General features: G+C 37.5%; 1 protein-coding gene across 4 annotated transcripts in view; it reads right to left on the bottom strand.

The window, feature by feature from the left end:
- Positions 1-21,757, bottom strand: part of CPQ (carboxypeptidase Q) — a 462,588-nt gene that overhangs the window by 135,636 nt on the left and 305,195 nt on the right. For all 4 annotated transcript variants that reach the window (XM_008523652.2, XM_070631792.1, XM_070631793.1 and 1 more), the window contains one exon: positions 11,057-11,168. In XM_008523652.2, coding sequence (XP_008521874.1) covers positions 11,057-11,168 — 112 coding nt within the window. The remainder of the gene's footprint in view (positions 1-11,056; positions 11,169-21,757) is intronic.

Here is a 21,757-nt window from a genome sequence, read left to right as displayed (position 1 = left end):
TACTAAGCAATTATTATGTGCCAGGAACTGAACTAGCTCATTTAATTATCATAACTATAAGTAGATGCTATTATAATCCTCATCATACATATGAGGAAACTGAGGCATAGCACTTAAAAGATGACAGTAATCTATATGATAATATGTATAATGGAAAGGGATACATTGGAGCAATTTATGATTGCTATATTATTTAATTAAGACAAATATGCTTGTGACATTTTATTTGTAACCACTAAAAGAACAGAAAGAAAACGTACAAGTTTCCAAACAGTGGAGGGAAATATAGGGAGAGAGTGAAAGAAAAACCAATTAATCAAACAGAAAGCAAAAAAAGTAGAAAAAAAGAAAAATAGGAACTTTAGTAGAAAAAAAATTAGAAAATTACTAAAATATGTGATCACGATAAACAGAACAAACATCCTCATAACTGATACCGTGAGACTGAATATTTAAAAATCTAACTATATGCCATTTACAGCAGAATCAGCTAAAACACAATGGCCTAGAAAGTCAGAAATGAAGGAACAGAAAAATAAAGAGAAACCAAAAGAGAGTTGGTTGCATTATATTAATATAAGATAAAACAGAATTGCAGGAAAAATCATTATTAAGAATAAAGGTCTTTAGGCTCAACTATATGAAGCAACCAAGCCTCAAACTATATAAAGGTAAACTGATAGAAATTCAAGGAGAAATTTATAAAATCACAATCTTAATGGGAGATTTTAATATATACTTCTCTCAAAAACAGATAGATCTAGTGGATAAAAAACTAGTAATGATACAGCAGTTTTGAACAGCACAATTAACAATTTTGCTCTCATGAATATATGTAGAACCCTATTCCAAGGAAAAGGAAGCTATATAGTTTTTCAAGTCAACATAACACATTTTTTAAAAATTGTCTACATAAAAACCCAAAATTAGGGGCCAGCCTGGTGGCACAGCAGTTAAGTTCACACGTTCTGCTTCGGTGGCCCAGGGTTCACCGGTTAGGATCCCAGGTGCAGACCTATGCCCTGCTTGTAAAGCCATGCTGTGGCAGGCATCCCACGTATAAAGTAGAGGAAGATGGGCACAAATGTTAGCTCAGGGCCACTCTTCCTCAGCAAAAAGAGGAGAGCTGGCAGCAGATGTTAGCTCAAGGCTAATCTTCCTCAAAAAAAAAAAAAAAAGCCAAAATTATGTCTAAGTGAATACGAAAGAATTAATATTCTATAAATCATGTTTAACAAGCACTATGCAACAAAATTGGAACTCAATGACTCAATATTAACTTCATATTTTTTGAAACTCAAAGAAAGTTATAATAGAGAGTCAAAGAGGAAATCACAATGAAAATTCCAACATATTTAATTGGATGGCCATTAAGGCAGTATTTCAAGACTTGTGGAAAGCAGCTAAAGCAGCTAAAAGTGCTTAGAGAGAAAAGTATGGCCCCAAATATATACATTAGAAAATAAGACTGAAAGTTAGTGGACTAAACACTCACTTCAAGAAGATAAAACAATAAATAAAACAGTTTTCTATGCATGAGGATCTTCTGAGAATGCCTGGAGATTGCAGGTTTGACTACGTTAAAAAATAGGAAGATTTCTTGAGAATTCACTTAGCAGGGTAAATTGTAAACAGCAAGCACTAATTTGATTCTTTGTGTTCTCCGCTTTGATTTTTTTCTACATTTGAAATGATTTTCTTTGTAGTAAATTATGTTGCCTTCAACAGCAATTTCCTGTTTTTACTATTTTTTTCTTTAGAAATATTATAAATCTTTGTATACACAGTGTTACTGGGTTAAGGACATTGGCAGAGACAGAAAAGGGGACAGTAAAAGCTGATTTCTCCATCCCCACATCCTTAACATTTATGAAGCATCTGTTAACTGCCCTTCTCTACAGCAATGATGAGAGAATTGGCATTGTATATACTCATGGATGGTGGCTATATTGGGGTGATGGTTTGTGAGTTTGGCTCATCAGAACCAGCTACTGTTCTTCTATTATGAGAGCTTCTCTGCTGTGGGGATGCCCTGACCAAGCTGAACTGTGCAATGGGATACAGACACCAAGACTTGAGAGAGAAAGTTGATCCTGAGAGTATATCCTCTGCTGGAACACCTTTACCCATTGTTTTGGCAATTAGCTCTAATAATAATGGTTACTATTATTGATGGTTTAGCAGGGTCCAGATACTGCCCAAATTATTTCAAATCATTCTATCAGCTACTGAAGATAAATTGTTTCCATTGTGCAGAAGAGGAAACTGAGATTTAAATGGTTAAATAATTTGTCCAACATAGTACAACTACTAAGTAGCATGGAATTATTTGAACCCAAGATACTCTAACATATTGTATATGCTTACTTTACTAACCATACTGCCTCTCATTTACGCACAGATTTTGAGTTATTTAAGGGTTAAGGAGCAGGATCTGAAGGGTTGAAAAAATCCATGAGATCTGGGTCACATCATATAATCTAGAGACGCTGGTGTCAGGCAAGAACATGGGCTGAATACGAGCTCATCAGTGATGATTATCCAATATGAGGAAGGCATTAGTAGCATTACAAATAAGAAATCTTATAATAGTCAGCTTCTTTCAATACTTTATTTAGCCTGATGTTTCCATCACACACCCAACAGATATTCTCTGTTGCTAGTGCTTAATTTTGAGGATGTTCCGAGTCGAAGGGGTCTAAGAATGAACTAAACTAACGCCTTATCTTCCAGGACAATTTTTAAAGTCCAGTTAAGCATAAAAGTCCAATCAGATGTTCATAGTATATTTTCCCATTTCTTTGCTGGCAGACATCTGTTTTTAGGCAAGTTTACTGGAACAGAATTCATTCTAAGCTGAGTAAACCACAGCTTTCGCAAAATGCAGCATTAGCATGATGCAGAGAAGTGTGTAGGCGAAGAACACAGCAACCCTGGAAACCCCATCGCTTCCTCTTTAGTATACTTAGCATAGCGAGGTAGAAGCTGGCTTGTCAGCCACATAGCAAATAGCAAATAAAACTTGCTTAATAACTCCAGAGCTGTGGTTTTGCAGGCTTGGTATGTTAGCTGGAGTCTCCCACTCCATTTTCCTGTGTCTCTATTGTATTCATCACAGTTCTTTACAGGTTAAAAGGATAACCTACCCGGTATCTTTACTTTAGAAAAAATCCTATCATGCCAATCCCATGCTTAAAATCTTCAATGGCTCCCACTGCCCACAGCACCAATTCCAAACTTCAGCTTTGTATCCAGTGCCCTTTACAAACTGACTCTCACCTTTCATTTGATTCATTTCCCACCCTTCCTCACTCACCTATTGATCTAGACTCACCAAACCTCCTCCACTCCTCAAACTACATACTTTCATGAGCTCTGATTTTGTTCTTTCTTCTCCCACCTTCCACCCTTTCAAGGCTTAGCTCAAATGTCACTGTCCATGTGAAGCCATTGCCACCTGACTGTGAGCGCCTTGATGGAAGGACCTGTGTCCTACCCATTTTATTTGCCCAACATGAAGTAGGTGTTCAATATTTATTATTGAAATAGGAGATCTCCTTGTGAGCCAAGTTGTGCAATACTGTGAGGATATTGTTTTAATGAGGTAGCCTACATTTTCCAGACAGCTCCACCCTGGATTTAGATGGATCCCATTCTTGGGTGGGAGGAAATCCACTGGGGCACTAAGGATATCATTATTCAGTCTTTCCATAATCCTTCTTCTCTAGGATAAAAAACACTAATTTTTTAAGCTGCCATTTCCTTTACCAACACCACTTGTCTTAACTTTCTAAGGCATACAGACCAAATCAAAGCAGATGTTGGGGAGGAAGCTGAGCACACTACGGATAAAGGGGCCCCGTGAGACTCTTCCTCTCACAGCATTCATCTGCCACCCCTCCAGACTCTGTCAGACAGAAAGGAATTGGTCACAATGTTGTATGCCACTGGGCCTGAGACTTGCCTATTTTTACACTGAAATGGTGCATTTTAACTAAGTGATAAAATAATAAGAGCAACGTTCATGTAAGCTCCAAAATGACTACAGAATATCCTATACCACATACAAACTAAAAGGTAGAACACATTCTAAGTGATTCATTTTTAACAAATCTTATTTTATCTCAATAACATATTTGGAAGATCAATCTATACACAGTTGGTCTTTTTACACATGCCAGTGGAAAGGTCTATGTTAGCTGAATGAATATAAAGATGCTAAGTATTTTAGTGAAACTTATGAATGTGTTCAAACCTCAGGGAAAGTTCTCAGCAATTTCCAGCTGAAAAAATATGTATCTGCCACAGGTCTTAGGATAAGGCTAGACACTACATAACTTGCCACTAGAGGAAATAGTATATCTGAATAAAAAATGAGATCATCCTCAAAAGACCATGAGAAGGAGCCACAAATGCCCCGACCATAAGTCTACTTTTAAAGATTTTATTTTTCCTTTTTCTCCCCAAAGCCCCCTGGTACATAGTTGTGTATTTTTAGTTGTGGGTCCTTCTAGTTGTGGCATGTGGGACGCCTCCCCAGCATGGCCTCATGAGCGGTGCCATGTCCATACCCAGGATTCTAACTGTTGAAACCCTGGGCCACCAAAGCAGAGCGTGTGAACTCAACCACTTGGCCATGGGGCCTGCCCCCATAAGTCTATTTTTAGACGTAACAAAAAAAAGTAAACAAATTCTTGGTTTCTAATTCTTCTTTGTTGTAGGTATTTTTGGCACTAAATGCAATTCTAAAAAGTCAAGACTAAAATTTTTTCAGAAAAAATAAAAGCAAACAACCACTATATATTAAAATTAAATTTAATAAAAATGAAATTTAATGTCAGGGAGAAATGTACTTTTTCCTAAGACTTAAAACAAGTTAATTTCTTAGACAGTTCCACAAGCAGATATATTATTTCCTAAAGGTACTTCCTTCCACCACTGAAGACTGGCGATTTTAATAGGCTACTTTTCCCAGGGCTATCAGTCTCCCTTCCAGTGTTCATGAAATAATTGTGAAAGAAAAACAGTGAAAATGGGAGTAGGGAGAGTTTGTGGAATATTTTAAGATAAAAATTCCTTCTAGGAAAGAAAAATCCTACCAAATTCTGATTCATTTGGGGCCATAGAAAAACCTGACAGAGAGAGTCCTTAGCATATGTCAAACATTTCCAATAATACTACATTTATTTTAGTAAAATAAGCTCAGATAGTATGAATAAGAATATAGTTGCTGGGTAGAGTTTACACATGGGTGGGTACAAAAGTTCTTCAAGAAGAAATATAAGAATAATCTCTACCTTGCAATTAAGGAACCACTGCATGGTTCTATCTTGCTGGCAACTGCAAGATCCCAAAGATAGCCTAGAAAATCTAGAATGAGAACAAATCCAAGGCCATTTGTACTCAGTTCTATGAACGTATCTGAGCAAATCTTCTTGCTCGGTATTCTTGGCCAGTTCTACCAACTCCAATAATGGCCCAGAGCGGTGCTTTTCAAAGCACACTCTATCCATGGAAGACTCTCAAATGTTTTTTGGTGAATAAAGAAATTGCCAAGAGGGAGTTTCCCAAAATTATTTCGCCATGGGACACATTTTTTTTCTACATAACATCTTGATATCCTAAGAATGAGTGTTCCTAGAAAGAGACGGGGAATGCTCTTCTAGTAAAACAATATTATAAAGTACATAAGAGTATTAGGTCTGGAGTCAGGCTGCCTGGATTTAAATTTTTTACATAATAGCTGTGTGACCTTGAGCGGGGTACTCTGCTTTTCTCTGCTTCAGTTTCCTCTTGGGCAAAATGAATATAACGAGTATCTACTGCTTGGGGTTATTGTCTGGAAGAAAAGAGAGCATGTACGTAGTGGAGTGCAATGTCTACAACACAGCAATATTCAGTAAATGCTAGCTTTTAGAGCTGTTATTACACCCAGAGGTATGGCTAAGCCCAGGGGGAGGTCCTTTGTAACTGAGATCTGCTTTCTAGGTCTGTGCTAGTGCCAAGTTGCTTCAGAGCTCTAGCTGTCTCTAGCTCTACCCTTTAGGTTTCCACTTCATTGGAAGCTGTTCATTTCCCTCGCTCAGTTATTCTGGATTGGACTTGCTGAGACTTTTCTAATGGAGGCCTGACCAGGGCCTGGGAGAACGAAACCCTCTTCCTGGATGGATCCCCACCTCTAAGAGAGAACCCATTGCATTAGAAATGACTGCATAAAGCTCTAGCGACACCAAAGCCTTCACATACATTAATTAGGCTGTGCTCCCTGGTATACGCTGAGCCTGGAAGGCTTGGTGACTCCTGTATGTATGACTCTTACTACTTCCTACCTCTGCCCTGTTGTACCTGGTAAGTGTTTATGGTAATAGCAATACCAAGAATCTCGAATCTCCCTTTTCTTTTTGCTTTTTTTTTTTTGGTCTTTGAGGATTTTTTTGATTACTAAAGTAACACATGCTTATTATTAAAACATCTGATGTTTTATAAATATATCAGGTAAAAAGTGAACATCTCTTGCAATTCTACAAAGCCTCTACCCGCAACAACCCCAAGACTGTTATTGTCAACAACTTTTTCCTCGTCGTTAATGATGTGCAGGACTGGAAGCTCTATGCCCTGCTGGGAATTCTTCATTGTGCCCCTTTCACTTCAGAAATTCCTATTTATCTTGACCAAAGAAAGCTCAAATATCACCTTTGTGAAAGTGCTCTGAGCCAGCCAAGCCATGGTTGACCCTCTCTTCACCAGGGGCCCAAAGTAATTTGTACACATTTCAGTTAAAGAATTTATAACTATTTCATTGCAATTTTTGAGTTAAATGTCTCTCCCACTTCAAGAATTTCAAGAACCATGTCTCAGACCTCTTTGGTACAGGGCATCTGGCATACTAACATGTAGTCAGTGCACAATAAATATTTGTTGAGTATATGAGTGAAAGAACATATAAATAAAATATTTTTCTAATATATGGACTTCCAAGATCTATAATAATCACAATCAGGTTGTTCACATTCAAATTTCTGTAGAAAGATGTTTTACATATATTCCACATTTCAACAATCGGGTAGTACTGTTAAATATAAGTTTTTTTCCTTTGTTTAGGCCTGAAAACTCAAAATTCTAACTTCAGAGAAAATGGTAAAGTTGGAAGAATTTCAGGATGGATGGTGGTTTATTTTTCAAGTGCCAAATGAACATTTTGAAGCATAACATCCTTGGCCATAGGCTTTGTCCACTGACACTAGAACATTCCAGGAAATGACATTTCAAACAAACAGTTTCAAGTCCAGTAAACCACAAACACAAAAAAGTACTCAATAGCATTTCATAGTAAATAGCCTTCTGTTGACAGATACTCAGGAATGACTGATTATATTTGCAAAGCACAAATATCTCTTCTGTTAGATTAATCAAATATAGTTTTAGCTGATGATTTGGGCAGAAACAGTGACTCTGTAAGAGTCGTGAAAGAAGAGAACAAAGGAGAAAAGACAAGCAGGATGAATCTTAGAACAATATTCCTAAATATCAGAAAGCCCCACTGGACCAATGCTTCAAATTAACAAGCCCCACTGAGGCACTTTGATATGCATGCTGCGTGACCTCTCATCCAAGAACAGCAGCCAAAAGGAGTCTCACGTTTCTTGGAAAAAGAGATTGCCACAGAGCTTTCATATTTCACCAATTAAACAGTTTGGGCTCAATGTAATTAAGTAATATATTTATGAACCCATTTCTTGTCCTCTAGCCCAAAGTCCTATTTCTTATTTAAGTATATCAGTAATTTTCATCTAGAACTCATATATTACATGTTGAACCCAGTTCTTCATATTAAAACACAAAGGCAATCTACAAATAGAAATCCACAATCTAATTCTGATATTAAAATTAAGAGTAATACTCAAGGGGTGCAATCACAGGAAGTGAGGTGCAGAGTGGAGACTGGGCATTCAACCTAAGTAGGAAGTAGATGCAAGAAGTGACAGGAGAAATTTAGACTCCTGAGATTTTAGTATGAAAGTGGAAAAAAGTGAAGGGGTCACTGGATTTCCATAAGACAAAGGATGGCAACTTAAATAGTAAAGGGAAATGATATTGAGGGATACTGTAGCAGCTGGCCCTGGAGTTACATCAGTATAACAAACATATTAGGCTAGGACGCAAAGTAATCACTAATGGGGGTGGGGATAAAGAAAATTATTATCTTCCCTTACATAAAAAAATGGAGTACTGTCAGAGTCATGCTTATTAAATAATAAAAGTTAACATTTATTGAGTACTGATCGGGTGCCATTCTAAGTACATTATGTGCATAGATTATTTAATTTTCAAAGTAACCCTATGAGACAGGAACTATTATTATCCTCGTTTCCCAGATAAGAAAACTGAGGCACAGAGAGAAAAAGTAACTTGCTTAAGGCCACGTGGCTAGTAGGTTGCAGAGCTGGATTTGAACCCAGGCAGTCTGGCTCCAGAGTCTGTGCTTTTTTAACAATATGCCATGCTGCCTCTTAACACCTACTCAAAGGAAATATTCCTCTCTATTTTAGACTTTTATTCACATATTTACATAGGTTTTCAGAAATATATAGGAGAGTTAAGTCCTGAAATGAAGGAGACTGATCATTACCTATCAACTGAAGTTGGTGTACTTTTGGACCTGGAAAAAAATACTCAATGCACATTTGCATGCTGTTTGACATTTATCTATGCAATTGAATTCAACTCAGTTAACAGTGATTTAGGGTCCCATGCTGAGTACTAAAGAAATAAGATTCAAAGCCTAGAGAAGACACAAATTTTATTCCAACCTAGAGCAGATAAAATACTCTGGAAGCTTACAGTCCAGTCGAGTAGAGATGAGGAAAACAAAGCCCAGAGAGTTCAAATGACCTGCCTGAGGTCAAAAGAGTAGTTTGTGACAAAGAGTGACCTGAAATCCAATTCAGACGGGTCCAGTTCTCTTTTCACTCTACCACTCCGCTTCCAATCAAGCTGGGTGAACAAACTAAAATAAAATTAACTTCCAAAATAAATATATATGCCCAATAAAGAGGGAAATGTTTGCTATCTGCCTCCTTCATCTCTAGAACCCACTTCATCCTGGAATAGACTTAAAGACAGAGATGATTGGGGCTGGCCCCGTGGCCGAGCGGTTAAATTCGCACGCTCCGCTGCAGGCGGCCCAGTGTTTCGTTAGTTCGAATCCTGGGCACGGACATGGCACTGCTCATCAGACCACGCTGAGGCAGCGTCCCACATGCCACAACTAGAAGAACCCACAACGAAGAATACACAACTATGTACCGGGGGGCTTTGGGGAGAAAAAGGAAAAAAAATAAAATCTTTAAAAAAAAAAAAAAAGACAGAGATGATAGCCAAGGGGATATTTTTAAGGGAAGGGGGAAGAGGAAAGAATTCACATACAGTCTCCCAGATCTTCTCTAAAGGAATGTGTGTTTTTTGGTTGTATTTGCTGGACAATCTCTCATGCCTTACCCAATTCTAAAAGTAGGCCTTGAAATTATGTCTATTTTGATAACTATGTGTATAGGTGCATGTGTATGTCTCCAACTCTATTCTAAGGGTCTTGAGAACAGAGGACATGCTTGCAACCTCTCTACATGCCCAGATTTTACAAAGTGCTTTCACATAGTAGGTGCTCAGTATGATAATGATGTTAAAAGTGTAAGTATCTACAATGTAAGGTTTCCAATTAGTTTGTTTTCTTTCAAAAATAAATGACCCTGTGTTCAGGTTTCCTAGAGATTTTTTATTCATTTATTTTAGTGGGGCAATTTTATGTGTCCCTCCACACACCCCTGCCAGGGGACATTTGGCAATGTCTAGACAGCTTTTTGGTTTGTCATAACTTGAGGGAGGGATGGTGCTACAGGCATCTACTATGTAGAGGCCAGGGATGTTGCTAAACATCCTACAATGCACAGGACAGATCCCACAACAAAGAATTATCTGGTCCCAAATGTCAACAGTGCCAAGGCTGAGAGACACTGGCCTATTTAGAAGCAAAAAACCTCACAACCACCTTTCCATTTTTCCATTTTTAAAACACAAGTCAGGCATAAATCCAAATGGCACACCAAAGATTTTCCCCAAGCAATACAATCCCAGCAATCTACTGTTAAGATGAACAATTATTTAACGGGCCGATTTACAGGATGAGAGGGTTCATTAAAAGCTGGAGGAAAAGCATGAATTTAAACACATATGTGCTTACGTCAGCAATGTAAAGCCTTCACCAAAGGGACTGTTCTGATTTTTACTATGTCTGAAACTGAGGTTACTCCATAGTAATGACATAAAACATTCTGCTGATGAGGCATTTTTAAACTGCCGCTGCTCTGATTCAGACATGGAACTCTCGCCTAAGACTGTTCCATTATTTCTAACCTCACTCAAAATCCACCTTTTTGACCAGAACACAAAGAAAAAAACACACGTTTTCTGTTTGCAAACAAGGTCATCAAAATAAACTGCTTTCACTATTGGCCCTTCCTTTCTATGCCAGTCCACCTTCCCCATGTCTAGGTTTACCTGGAAGGTCCGATTTTGCAGCCTGGATTCTTCATTGTGACTAAAGGAATCATGCCTCCAGTCCTATGTTGCTCTCTTTGACTTTCGTCATGGAAACACGACTGCAGTAAAGCTATCCTAACACCCTGATAATGTCTTTAAGATGAACAAGAAAAAGGAAGCAGGAGGAGCTGCTGATTTTTCTTGGCACTTGATCATGGTTTCCTTCCATAGTTTCTGACTGATGTGGTTAAATTTTCTAGTTTCATTTGCTTGTTCATTTTCCCCAGTGGCTGATCATATTTGATACTTTGGAAGTCTGGCCTACACTTGAATAAAAATTTTCTTCTTTAAGGAGACAAATTAGTTATTTTCTGGGAATCCCCTGACAAAAAACATATAGACCTCAGGAGGATCTTTGAACATACCACAATAACTAATCTGTTGAGTATTTTGTGTGTTGAGTTAAACATGTCACTACTGAGACCCTCACACATTGGTTAATGATTTTTTAAATATTTACCAAGGTCTTTAATAAGCGAGAGTGCTTCCCATGAAATAAAGGCTCCACCACCATCGTCCATGGCACCCTGCCCAACGTCCCAGCTGTCCAGATGTCCACTGACGAGTACAACCTAGAACAAATAATAAAAAGACAAAAAAGGATTAAGCAGAAATGACTTCAAAGAGGAAGCATTCACAGGCATTCCCAATACAGAAATGAAACTTTTATATTTTCTTCTCTGTTTTCACATCCTAAAGATCTGTGTCATTACTAGCAGAAAACTTAGTACAAAGGCGTAACATAAGAGGTGTTTAAGTTCATCCTAATAGTAATAAAAGTTCTCACTTTATACTTCTCTTTATTAACATAATTTTGAATATTAAAAAAAGATGGTTTATTGCTGACGTATCTTTCAAAACTTCATTATATGACTTAAAACCTAAATGACATAAAAATGGAGCTCCAAACTTCAACCCCATTCTCAACTGTCCCAAATTTTAACAGATATATAATCAACATGAGTTGAATTGAATTCAAATGAAAAAGTGAGAACAATTATTTATTTTTTAAAAAATGATTGTGATTTGTGCATAATAAATCCATCTGGTGTTGAAAGATTTCAATTTACATTAGTGCTAAATAAACCTGTAGATTGTATTATAAATTTTAAATCACCATAGGCATAATTTTTTTTCAAGAATCATTAGTAATTCTCCCCAGGAAAATATAAAAAAATTTCAGTGGAACTAAATTTTATGGACACATTTTAAACAAGCTAAAAACCAAGTAAAATGATACTAGGTTAATAGGATATAGAAAAATGTATCTTGGAAAAAATGTATCTTGATCTCTACATCATACAATATATGAATATCAAGTCAGATGAATTTTAAATCTAAATAAAGATGTTCAAGGAAAGCATAGAACAGCTCTGTCAAGTTGGAGTAGGAAAAGTTTTCTTAAACTGTACACAAAAAGTTTAAACTATAGAAAAACTAAAGAAACTAAAGAAAAAAATAATAAATTGGACTTTTTAATATTAAGAATATTTGTACATCAAAGACTCCATTACAAGAGTGGAAAAGCAACCCACAGAGGAAGAGAAAATATTTGCAATGCATAACACAACAAGGGATCCATATCCACATTATAAAGAATTCCTAGGAAACAGTAACAAAAAGAGAGTCAATTGATAGAAATATGAGCAAAAGACTTGAACACACAATTCACAAAAAATGGATATACAAATTACTAATAATCATATGAAAAAGTGCTCAGGTTCATTATCATCAAGGAAATATAAACTAAACCACATTCAATACATACCCACTGGAACGGCTAAAATGAAAAAGGCAGAAAATGCCAAATATTGGTGAGGAGGTGGAGCAACTGGAATTCTCATACATTGCTGATGTGAATGTAAGTATTTACAACCATCTGGAAAACTGGTTTATCTACTAAGTCTGAACATATGCATACCCTACGACCCATCAATCCCACTCCTAGCTATATATACAACAGGAATGTGTGTGTGTATGTATACTTTCACCAAAAGAGATGTACTAGAAAGTTCATAAAGTATTCATAATAGCCCCCATCCCACCCTAAAAAAGGAAACTATTCAAATGTCTGTCAACAGAAGAATGAATAAATTGTGTTGTATTAATCAGTGGAACACAGCACGGGAGTAAGAATGAACAACCACAATACATGATAAGTGTAGATGAATCTCATAAACGTAATGAAGAAGGAAAGAAGCCAGACACAAAATAATACGTTGTGTATAATTCCATTTATATAAAATATAAAAACAAGCAAAATGAGAGAATGCTTACCCATGGTGAGGAGGATTAGTGACAGGAACAGGGCACAAGGAGAGCTTCTGGGGTACTGGTCATGTTGTTTCCTGATTTGAGTATCACTTACACAGGCGTGCTCAATTTGTAAAAATTCATCTTGTTATACATTTAGAATTTATGCACTTTGAGAATATTACCCTTCAATAAAAAGTTTTAAGAAAGTACAATAGATTGATGTCTATGTACAGCATTTAGTAAGCAAACCAAAGTTGAACAACTCTTCTTGATGATTAAAATGAAAATACCCATGTCTTTGGGAAAGCAGGATTTTGGGTTTGAAATATCAAGGTGATCCCTTGCACTGTCTGCTTCCCTGAGCAGCTGCAGGATCTCCCATTGACTCTGTATACACAGACAGGCTCAGCCCACTATGACTTCATCGTAGTCACAAACAAGCACAATGCCTCAGACTAACAAATGGCCATGCAATGAACCCAAATGGATTGTTTCTAAGGGGGAAAAAAAGAGTAAAGAAAAAATATGTTGCAATAGTAGGAAATTCTGATTCAGAAAGTGGTGTAATCCCATGTAGTATGAACCAACCAATTAGTCAACGTTATCACCAATCTCAGAACCATTTTCCCAATGAAGTTAAAGTTCCAGTGGATTAAAGTGTCAAAGTGTGTTTTAATGAACTTTTTCTCAGATAACACATAAGAGTAACTAAATCCAGACACTATTATTTTATCCTTCAGAATAATTGAGGTTGTTTTCCAGTCATTATGTTTTCCAATCATTTATGTTTTCTGAAAAACCACTGTTCTCCAATCCAGAATTATTACTTAAATAGTGAGAAGATGGGGAAAATGGTTTTGAATGATAGGAAACTAAATGATATCCCATAGGATAAGGTCTTTGGCACAATGCTATGGAAGAATGATTATAAACCATTTGGATTATCAAAGCTAGTTTTAATATACATATTTTTAAATCATTAAATATATTGGGGGCCACTTTGAGATAGCAGCTGTAATTTTAACATTAATTGATTTAAAAACTAGGTGATGACAAAAAGCTTCTTCTAATTTAGTAGCATTTTTAGTGAACCTGAATTTTCCTTATCATAAGAGTTTCTACATTTACTTAGAAAATAATAGTGCATGAGGTCTTATTCAACATGGTGTCTGGCTAGCATGCTTTAATGCAACTTCACAAAGGATAACCCAGCAAAACATGACAAACTTGTTATGCCTCATGTCAGAGTCAGGCAGAAATGAACGTTAATTTTAATACATTTGGATCTTATTTAAGCAAACAAAACAAGCACAGACTACCCAGAGACATAGTAAACTCCAGTTCATGAAAAAGAATCATCTCATAAAAGAAAGGAAAATGTGCAGTCCCTTCACTGCCTCTGTTGCCAGATGTGGAGCCCCTGGAGCAATAACATGGCCTAGAACCAACAGAGAAGTGGGGCACCCACTCATCTGCGCCCCCTCACGTGCTGCTCCCTGAGGCAGGCAGAGCACTGACCAGTTCCCCACCCTTCAACTTCCTTTTCACCACCATCTCTTCCAAATGCAGTAAAGAGTAAAAATTATTAAAACAACAGTAACAGCAATAGCAGCCAAAGCGAAACAACTAGGAAGGGGGTCAGCCCTGTGGCCAAGTGGTTAAGTTAGCGCACACAGCTTCGGCGGCCCAGGGTTTCACAGGTTTGGATCCTGGGCGCACACCTGGCACCACTCATCAGGCCATGCTGAGGCAGCGTCCCACACAGCAGAATCAGAAGGACCTACAACTAGAGTATACACCTATGTCCTGGGGGGCTTTGGGGAGGAGAAGAAGAAGAAAAAAAAGGATTGGCAATAGATGTTAGCTCAGGTGCCAACCTTTAAAAAAAAAGAAAAAAGAAAATTCTTCTCCCCAACAAGTTATTTAAAAAAACAAGCAAACAAATGAAAAAACAACTAGGAAGGCAGAATGGGAACGGCAATGCTCAGAAATGTAGACTTTATTTGTGAGGCACACATTAGCCCTAACTACCAAAGACTCAGGCCTTGGGAGGAAGGGGAAGAACCTTCTTCACATAGTAGGGCAGAAACTCACTGGGTGAAAGCCTACTAGGATGAAAGATTAGACTAGCAGTGGCACACAACCACCTGCAGGCCAGGTGTGGGTCTGGGAGAGGAGGCAGACTAAATCAACGGAAAACAGAAAGGAGTCCCAAGGACAAGCCCCTCACTTCTTTGTTATCAATGTGAACAGAGATACTGAGTGCAAATAGGTTTGCCTGACTAAAGGATGAATAAGAACATAATCAAAATGGGACGTATGAAAAATATGGCAGAACAAGGGGGAGAGAAGAGCCTCAGAAGAAGGGCAGTTTTATGAAAATGAGCAAATACAAGATACTAAAGAAAACGTCATGATCTCTGGCATTCATACATGCATTTATTCAACAAGTTTAGAGTTCCTACTATGTGCTAGAGACAGAAAAATGAGCAAATATTCTGCCTTACTAGGATTACACTCTGAGGAGGAAGATGGACAATAAATAAATAAATACAATATAATGATAATTTTAAATACTATAAAGAAAAACAAGGCACAGAAGGGGAATGGAGAGTGGTGGTGGCAGGGAGAAGAAAAATCAGTTTGCTTTCTCTTAAGATATAGATAGCCACAGGAAAATGTTGCCCCCATCCTAACAATGACAGAAAGATGGAAAATTCATAAAATCATAACATTTTTTAGGTCCATCAGAGATCTGAGATTGCAATTAAACCAGAGGAACTGAATTCCAGAGGATAACAAGCCCCTTCAGGAAAGATAAGACACATGAACTGTCCTTTGGCAGTGACAAGAGGAAGAGTTGATAGTCATAAAAGCAGGAATGAAGAAAACAACTAAAATGCTAACACATTTTTAAAGGGTGAATGTGGGTTAATGTGAGAGTTTAGAATTTCTGGAAACCCCTCACATAAGGACACTAGAAACCCATTTTCCAGATCCTTTCCACGGGCCTTCATCAGGTGCTCACAAGAAATATTGGGGGCAGGACAGAAGCCCCGACAGAGCCCACCTCGGTGGTACAGGAGTGCAGACAATGACCAGATAATGCTGGGAGGCAGGCAAGAAATTACCTGCTGCAGGACCCTTCTTCAAATGAAGCAGAACTCAGCTGCCCCTGGGGGAGAGGCAGAAAACTGTCTAGGGCAGTCCAGGGCAAAGGTCAGTGGCTACAGGGAAAGGAGTAGGAAATCGCACTCCTGTCCTACACTGACACTAGGAAAAACACATATATCTCTAGGGGAGGGCTGGAAACCCACTCACACCCAGAATCCTGCATGATATAAAGCAGAGTTCTGCTGCCACTGGGTGAGAGGCAGGATACTCACTCCGATGATACACGGAAGAGTTGGGCTTCCACAGGGGGAGGAGGAAAATGTTGAGAGAGCCTCACCCTTGAGCTCAGGTACACAGAGCCTGGCTAAGACTGAGGGCAGGAGAACCAAGAAACCTCCCTGTCCCCACCAGGGCTTCTAGTGAATAACAACCAGAGCAGTAACATCGAAAGGAAGGACAAGAGCATGGAGAGACACCTTCTGTGGTGCAGAAATACAGAGCCTACTGAAAGCTGAGGATGAAGCAAGACACTGAGAACACTCCTCCAGCAACCCAACTCCTATACTAAAAACAGAGTAGCAGCAGCCTACTGCTGAAGAAATTTGAAGTATGTGAGCCCCAAAGGTAAGAATAGAAACAACAAAATCCAAACCTAGCTCAACTATGAACAGATGGCCTCAACCACTCTCATATCAATGGCTTGACAGAAGAAGGGGCGTTCTCATTTTTGGACATAAATATTATTCCCCTCAAGCTCTGCTGTTCTCTTACATGTGATATCCAGCATCCAATCAAAACTTATGAGCTATAAGATAAACAAGATACAAAAAGGTCCGTTGTCAGGAAATATAGTATTCAATAGAACCAGTCCAAAATATAGTCCAGATATTTAAACTATCAGACAAGGACTTTTAAAAAACTATGATTGAAATATTAGAAGATCTACTGGAAAAGATGGAGAATTTCATCAGAGAGATGGAAACTATATTAAAGAAGTTAAACCAAAATGCTAAAAATGAAAAATCTATATAATTATTTATGGATAGACTAAATACTTAAATGAATTCAAAAATTAAAACTTTTATAAGAAAAAGAAAAACATCTTTGCCTTTGGGGAGAGGCGAAGATTTCTTAAACAAGATATAAAAAATGCAAAGCATAAGAAAAAGATGCATAAATTCAACTATAAGAAAATGAAGCCTTTATGTTCACCAAGAGAAATCATAGAATGAGGAGTTGCTTCAAGTTGTGAGAAGATATTTATAATATATATAACAAAACATGGTTTATATTCAAAATATATAAAGAATTTCTACAAGAATCAACAATCAACAAGAAAAAGACAAGCAGCCCAAATGGCAAATGGAAAAAAAACACTAATAGGCATTTCACAGAAAAGAAATTATGAATGGACATCAAGCATTTGAAAAGATGACCAACCTCATTATTGATCAGGGAAATATAAATTAAAGCCTCAATAAGATACCACTTTTCACCTATCTAATTGGTGAAACATTTTAAATCTGACAATGTGAAGTCTTGGCAAGGATGCTGAGCAATAGGAATTCTCATCCACGGCTGGTAGGAGCAGGAAATCATTCAAATCATTTAGGAAAACAATTGAAGTTTTCCTTTTAAGTTTCATATGTACATCTCACAATCCAATAATTCCATTTTAGGTGCATATCTTAGAGGAATTCTGGCACTTGAGTTCTTGGAGACATGTAGCAAAGTGATCATACAGAAGCAATCACAAGGCCTCTAAATAGGACCAACTCAAATGTCTATCAACAGTAGAATGGATAAATAAATCGTGGTATAGTCATACAAGGGAATATTATAAAGTAGTGAAATGACATACAGTTACATGTGTTAGTATAAATGAATATCAAAACAAAAATATGGAAAAAGCAAAAACAAAAAAGAAAATCACAAAACAAATAGAATATGATTCCATAAGATAAATTTCAAAATTCTGTTGAACTAAATAATAAAATCTTTAGCAATGCATACAAAGATGGTAAAATCATGACGAAAAGCAAGGTAACAGTAAACCAAAATTAGGATAGTTTTTATATCAAAAGGGGGTTGAGACAGAGAGGAAGAGATGATCAGACGGGAACACAGAGGGCATCTAAGGCACTGGTAGTGTTCTTTCTCTGAAATTGAGTGATGAGAACACGAGTAATCCTTTCATTCTTGTTCTTTGGATTGCATATACATGTTAAACAAAGTCTTTTGCATGCTTGCTACATTAAACAATAGCAAAAGTGATCAAAGATATACCTTTGAAAGGCAAAGGGCTCAGATAGTTTTATAAGTGAATTTAACCAAACATTAAAGGTCAGATATATTGCACCCTATTTCAACTGTTCCAAAGCACAGAAACAAATTGAAAATATCTACATTTAATCATACAATCATAATCTTGATAATCTTGATACTACAACCTGAAAAATACAGCATGCCACCTAAAAGACAACTAGAGATCAAATATAATTGTAAAAGTCTGAAATAACTGTATCTAGTAGCATTTTGAAAACTATTGCAATAATGGCTCAATGGTTTCCAAATGCCCATGGTAACTAGACATTACATATGTAGCAGATATACTAAGAAAGGGCCATACTTATCTTCATGGCATGCCTAGTTTTTAACATTCTGCATTTTAAATTGTGAGTTGTGTAGGTATTTATCTAAACCTGACCAAGTTCTTGTTGATCAGTCCTCAATAAATGAGATTCCCACTTAACTTCGAAGCATGCTTCATTTTACAAATGTCTTACTCAGTCAAAATTCAGAAAGACAACCACTTGGTGGTTTTATTTTTTGCTTGTGTGATGTTTCGTTTTGTTTGCAGCTGCTTCATTCTCTTAGTCTCATCTTAATTGGTGTAGTTTTAGAGGTAGCAGGAGGAGCGTTAGGGCTACAAAGTTCGAGGCCTAATGCATTTCCAGACACAGGAAATCCCCATTCAAATTTTCAGCAACAAAAATCATTAAATAGTTGAAAAAACATGATCTACAAAAAGAGGAGGAAAAAAACCCTCTTATTTAGCCTCAGAGAAGAAGCCAAGAAGTGATCTAATAATGGGCTTCAGCTCTGATGGGCCCCTCTGTGGACAACATGAACAGCAGAAGATAAAGCAAAGGAATCAAGTTTGGACTGCAGCAGTGAGCATTAGGTCATAAAAGTGATCAAGAATTTTGTGATGGAAGGCTTCTGTAGAAGTTAAAAAATGGCTAATGGGGAAAAGTTATGGAAAATTCCATTCCTTGGAGGCTTTCTAAAATAGGATACATTCTTAGATGGAAAGCTAAAAGAGAAGGGATAAATAAAATGTTTCAGGGATCCATCTGGTCCAATATTCCATGACAGTTCTTAAGAATTCTTCATCTATTCTAGCCATTTTAAAGGGGGAAATTGTTCTCTGAAAAGTCTCCATAACCTCAACAGACTTTTTCCCGAGCATCTCTTAGATACTCTGGCTACCATGATCTTCCCACAATTTAGAATCTAAACACAGGTGGGCAGACACTTCTCAAGAAATCCATGTCTTCATAATCCCTGTAAGAGACAAAGCTTTGGCTTTCAGAGGGCAGTTTCTGAATGTATCATGCTATTGCCCAGCACAGACAAAAGGAACTATGTTTGAACAAATACTGTCCTCCCCAATGAACAGACTAGGTGGTCTACAGGATAAAGCTGGGCTCCTGACACATAGGATGTGTTGGGAGACAATACCACAAACATCTGAGCTCTTCTTGAATTGATTTCTTATCTCAAGTTTTGTTTAGTGAAGCTGTTGGGTGTTGATAGCTTGTGAGATACAACTTTCTTTCACAAGAAAATGGCCCATCTGTCCAAATGCTCATGCAGCGCTACAGCCGCTCTGAAAGGAGCTGTTTCCACTCCCAGACTTTCCCTCTTACTTGTGCAGGGCACTCAGATTGGCTTCATAAAAGCAAGATCATGCCTGTTCCTGGTTAAATTCTCTGAGCATATTACTGGACTGATATCTGAGGATGAAACAAGAAGGGCCTAATTTATCTGGGACTCACAAAAACCAACCCTTAGGTAGATTTATAAAATATGATTACAGTGTAATTGGAAGAAATGGCTGAAATTGATTAAACATTGATTTGCGTATTGGGGCACAGCAGAGAATATCTATGGAAAAAAATCGTTCTGATTAAATGGAGGCAATTGGGTTTCATCCAGAAGTCAGGACTGCTTGCAACTAGAGATGAGATTCTTTTAAGTGAAAGAACCATGCTCCTGAATTCCTTCTCCTTTGGCCTAAGCAACCATGGGATAAGTTGTCTCACTTGAGAGGACGGGAGGAGCAGAAGAGTTGACTTGCAACACTGTGTTTGAATTTCCTCAGGGGAGGAGAGGCAGACTGAGAGTCTAGGCAACTTTTTTCTCAATAAGGATCATCTTTCCCATGGTCAAATCCAACTACGGTGCAGGGTACAGCTATAACTTCTCTTTTCTTACAACTATACACTCACCACTGTGTTCTAGGCTTTTGTTATGCATGGTGTGTAGGATTAAAAAAAAGAGAGAATAGAAGCATTTGATACCTACAGACTCTTCCATGGTTCAATTTAGACAAGCTCATAGAGATATCATCAATCTTTCTTTATAGAAAATGGGGGCCTAGGGGCTTCCTACCAAAAGAAATTTTTTTTTAATTTATTTTTTTGCCATTTAGGTTTATAAGCTAAAGAATTCTTCTTGGTCCTTAATAGTTTCTAAAATCCCAGAAGCCTATGAAGCTGAGAGTACTGTTTTTGATGCTTGTTTGTCTATTGATTATGGAAACTTTCTCAATTATTTAACCTTCTGTGATCTTAATATTCTCTACAGAAGTCAATCTGCAAAATCAGCTGAAGGCTTCCATCTATACAATATTCTGCAGCCTCCAGTTCTGGACCTATCTGTTAAGCCATTAGAAAAAACTAAACAACAGATCAGAGTTTACCTATTCGAATGAGTCACTTTAAAAAGGACAGTCCCTGGGAGACCATACAATAATTCCTCCTTTACCACCAGTTCCCATAAAGAGAAAGCCAAATTAACGTGGCTTGGTATATAAGTTTACTTTTGTATAGTTTCTCCTTAATAAAAAGAAATTTGGCTTGAGGATGGAAGATTTTTAGTTAGTTTGATTGTGAATGATTAGAAAAAGAAAGAAGAAAGAAGGGAGAAAGAGAGGGAGAGAGAAAAGAGGGAGGGAGAATAGAAGGAGGGAGAGAAGCAAAACGATGACTAGTACAAAAAAGAGGAGGTGAAGTAGAAGAGAGAGTAGAAGGGAGGAGGATTGCAAAGCAGCTTTGGGAAAGGCAGAAGATGAAAAGAGAAAGTAAACCCAGGTCACGATGTGAACCCAGGCTTGGGTCAGGTTGCTGAGGTTCACAGAACAAAGTTAAAACAAATTGTTTTGCCATGTTCTGATGTGTACTAGCTTGATGTCATCATGGATGTTGCTAAGACTAAGTAAGCTGAGAAGTGGGAAGGGGTCCTGAAAAATACTACCCAGCCATGATAGCCTATCTAGTTTAAATAAGAGCTACCTAAAGTATTATTTCTACCTCAAACGTCGAAGTTATTCTGTTGGCTCTTGCCTGCCATGTCCCTGGACCACAGTAGTAATGTGGAGTCGGGAGGCAACCAATCCAAGTCCCAGGACTTGGGAGTGAAGTTTGGGTAGCTGCATGGTTTCCTATGATGTCAACACTTGAAGACAACTTTAATTTTGATGCATACATTAGAGCTTAAACAAAAG

This window comes from Equus przewalskii, chromosome 8 (genome assembly GCF_037783145.1).
Source record: "Equus przewalskii isolate Varuska chromosome 8, EquPr2, whole genome shotgun sequence".
Lineage (NCBI taxonomy): Eukaryota > Metazoa > Chordata > Mammalia > Perissodactyla > Equidae > Equus > Equus przewalskii.
This window is presented reverse-complemented; position numbering and strand designations above follow the sequence as displayed.